Raw genomic sequence first — 3135 nt, 5'->3', positions numbered from 1 at the left:
CTCTTGGTGACACTCCTTTTCTCTCTTCCCTATTCCCTGCTCCCCCTTCCTTCACTTTCCTGGGAAACTCCCCAAGAAAGTCCCCAGCAGGAGAAAGCCTCGTATGGGACATTTCCACGCAGGGTCCCCTGACTCTGCCCCACAACCCCACAACCACAGCCACCACACACAGAGCCAGGCGTCCCAGCCCTCGGTCCCCAACCATCCAGCAAGCTGACCCTCATCATCATACTGGTTTTATTGGCCCTGAGAGCCACAGAGCGAACCCAAGGGGGCCCCGCCTCCCCTCTCCCTCGAGTCTGTCCAGAGGCCCTGAGGGCTGGCTGCGTGTTCACTACTCCGATCTTGGCTCCTGTCCCAGCTGTCGTTGGCTTGCCAGGCCTGGGTCCCTCGAGGGCTCCCGAGATCCTCGAGTCAGGCTCACCCCGGAGGGTGCCGTTGGCAGGGGCCCTGCAGGCACTGCCCGAGGCCAGGCTGGCTTCACTCAAAGAAGAACATTCCTGGTGTCCGGTATAGGCAGGGGGTCAGCCCCAGTGGGTAGCTGGAGCCTCCCTGGACAGGCAAGCTGCCTGCAACCCAGGGTTCCTTGGGGTCAGCTGGCAGTGGCAGCGTGGCACGGAGTGAGGCTGGAGGGGTGGGCGGTGCAGGAGAGGGGGCTGCTGAGGCCAAGAGGTGTTCAAGGCCGGGGTCAGTCCCCATGCAGAAATTCAGTGCCTGCAGCCGGCACTGGTAGCTGCTCCCGACACCCGCCTCGGGGGTCAGGATGGGTGTGGGGGCCTTACTGAAACCCTCAGCCTCAGAGAAGCCGCCAGGAAAGCCGTATGCTGGGCATGGGGGAGACGAGGGGGCCCCAGGGAGCTCCCCCGGGCCTGCAGGCTTAGGGGTGGGCATCTCTTTGGGCTCCATGGGTGGCCGAGGCCTGGCATCAGTGACTGCAGGACACATGGTGGCTGGCAAGGCCCCTACCAGACCCCCAAAGCTTAGGCCCTTGGGCTCTGGCAGCTCCGGCAGGAATGGGCACCGCCTGCCAGCTGCGGCGTCGGGGACTCCCGGGTCCTGGCTGGCCACTCTGAGGGGTGCACGGCGTGCCTTGGCAGGGCCCTTGGCTCCCTCCGCACCTGCTCGCCGGGTGAAGCGTCGGCGTCGGCGCAGGAAGCTGCCATGCTCAAACATGTCGTGGCAGTCGGGGTCCAGCGTCCAATAGCTGCCCTTGCCCGGCTTGCGGTCATCACGGGGCACCTTGACGAAGCACTCGTTGAGCGACAGGTTGTGGCGGATGCTGTTCTGCCAGCCGGGCCGGTTGTGGCGGTAGAAGGCGAAGCGGCCCATGATGTAGCGGTAGATGCCGCTGAGCGTGGCCCGCTGTCCCGGCGAGCTCTGGATGGCCATGGCGATCAGAGCGATGTAGCTGTACGGGGGCTTGGTGGGCTCGGCCGCAGGGGCCAAGGGCCCAGGCGGGGGCTGTTGCTGCATGCTGGCCGGGCTGGCCGGGCTGGCGGCCGTCGGGACCACAGAGGGGCCGCGTCCGGGGCTGGTGTCCAGCACAGCCTGCCCGGAGCTGGTTAAAAGGCTCACTGGCCCAGCCTCCCAGCCTGGAAAGGCAAAAAGGGGTGGGCCCACCAGGCTGCCCTCCCTTCATCCCTGCCCCCCTCCTCCAAGGCCCAGGAGGGGCGGGCAGGGAGGCCGGGCTGGGAAACTGTGAGCAGCTGCCGGGGTGAGGAGACAGGAGGGAAGGGGCTGAGACCCTCAGCCCACACGTGCTGGGCGGTGGTGGCGGCCAGGGACAGGATGTGCAAAGCAAGCGAGAGGCAGAACCAAAAAGAGAGGCGGTTAAAACCAGAAAGACACGGAAAGGTAAAGCGGTAACAAGAGCAGCAGTGACATACACAGGGAGGTAGAGGCAGAGACATACCTAGAGAGACGAAGATAAGACAGAGACAGAAAAAACAGAGACACACAGAGCCAGATGTGCACACGAGCACACACGCTATATGGAGAAAGTTAGAATCACCGAAAGAAATAAAGCTACAGAGACGGGGTGAAAGAGTAAGCTAGGGGTGAAAGACGGGGTGAAAGAGGGGCACAGACACAAGATGTGTAGGGCAGAGAGACAGAGAGAGACGCACACTGACTGACGAGAGAGACACACGAGAGAGGCAGAATCAAAGGGGCTGGTCTAGAGAACTGGGTGAGAAAAGCCCCAGGGGTTCTCAAGTCCCCACCTCCAGCTCCCCTTTTCTCCTCCTCCTTCCAGGCCTGGGGTCTTCCCCCCCCCCAATCCCCAGCAGTGCACAGCCCTTGAGGTCACAGTACTTCTGCCCTCCTAGCTCTGGGGTGTGCGAGGGGCGCCGCACCAAGGAGGTGAAGAGAACCTCCAAACCCGGTATGCTGAGCTCTGGCGCCCCCTAGTGACCACTGTGGGGAGGACAGCCATCTAAGCAGCGACCTCTCTCCACCCCACCCCACCTCACCTCCAAGAGGCATTTCAAGCAAGTCCCTGACCCTGGCCGAGCCTCAGTTTCCCATCTCTAAACTGGAGCTGGCGACTCTTCAGCTGTCCACACAGTGGTGAGGATGCAACACGGCCCCTAACAGCAGCCTCCAAGAGTCAAGCACAGAGTAGGGGGTTGGACATGGCGCAGGAATGTCACTCTGGACCGAGGCTCCCCACCAGCCGCAGCCTTGGGCCAGCGAAGCCTAGGACAGTCAGGATCTAATCTGAAGGCTGGGGTAGGCTCCTTCGTGCTCTCCCACCCATAAGTAACCAAGTCAGAGGGCCCCTACTGTGTGCCACTCTCCAAGTCAGCCTCCTGACAGCTCACCTTCCCTCTCTGCATTTACTCCCCGAGTTTACCAACCCTGCTCCAGGCGCCTTCATGGCTTCCTTTGAGTAGATGGGGAATCTAAGCCTCAGCAAAGTTCAGTGACTTGCCTGAAGTCACACAGCTGGTGGATGACAAACCTGGGATTTGAATCCAGGTTTGAATCCAGGATTCTGGAACTCCTTACTTAACACAACCCCTTCTATAGAAGAGGAGCAGGGATAGGGGACAGTCCCTGGACCCCCACTGGGAAACAGGCTATGGATCCCAAGAGAGTAGGGATATGCTGTTTTGTCCCCTACTGGCCTTGAAC

General features: G+C 61.6%; 1 protein-coding gene across 1 annotated transcript; it reads right to left on the bottom strand.

The window, feature by feature from the left end:
- Positions 1 to 220: 220 nt before the first annotated feature.
- FOXS1 (forkhead box S1) lies at positions 221 to 2194 on the bottom strand. Its single transcript, XM_077769402.1, has one exon. The coding sequence runs from the start codon at positions 1471 to 1473 to the stop codon at positions 481 to 483; it is 993 nt and encodes a 330-aa protein (XP_077625528.1). The 5' UTR covers positions 1474 to 2194; the 3' UTR covers positions 221 to 480.
- Between the last annotated feature and the right edge of the window lie 941 nt (positions 2195 to 3135).

This window comes from Crocuta crocuta, unplaced genomic scaffold (assembly GCF_008692635.1).
Source record: "Crocuta crocuta isolate KB4526 unplaced genomic scaffold, BGI_CrCroc_1.0 scaffold445, whole genome shotgun sequence".
NCBI classification, from domain to species: Eukaryota; Metazoa; Chordata; class Mammalia; order Carnivora; family Hyaenidae; genus Crocuta; species Crocuta crocuta.
Note: the sequence above shows the minus strand (reverse complement) of the source record. Positions and strands in the feature narration are given on the sequence as shown.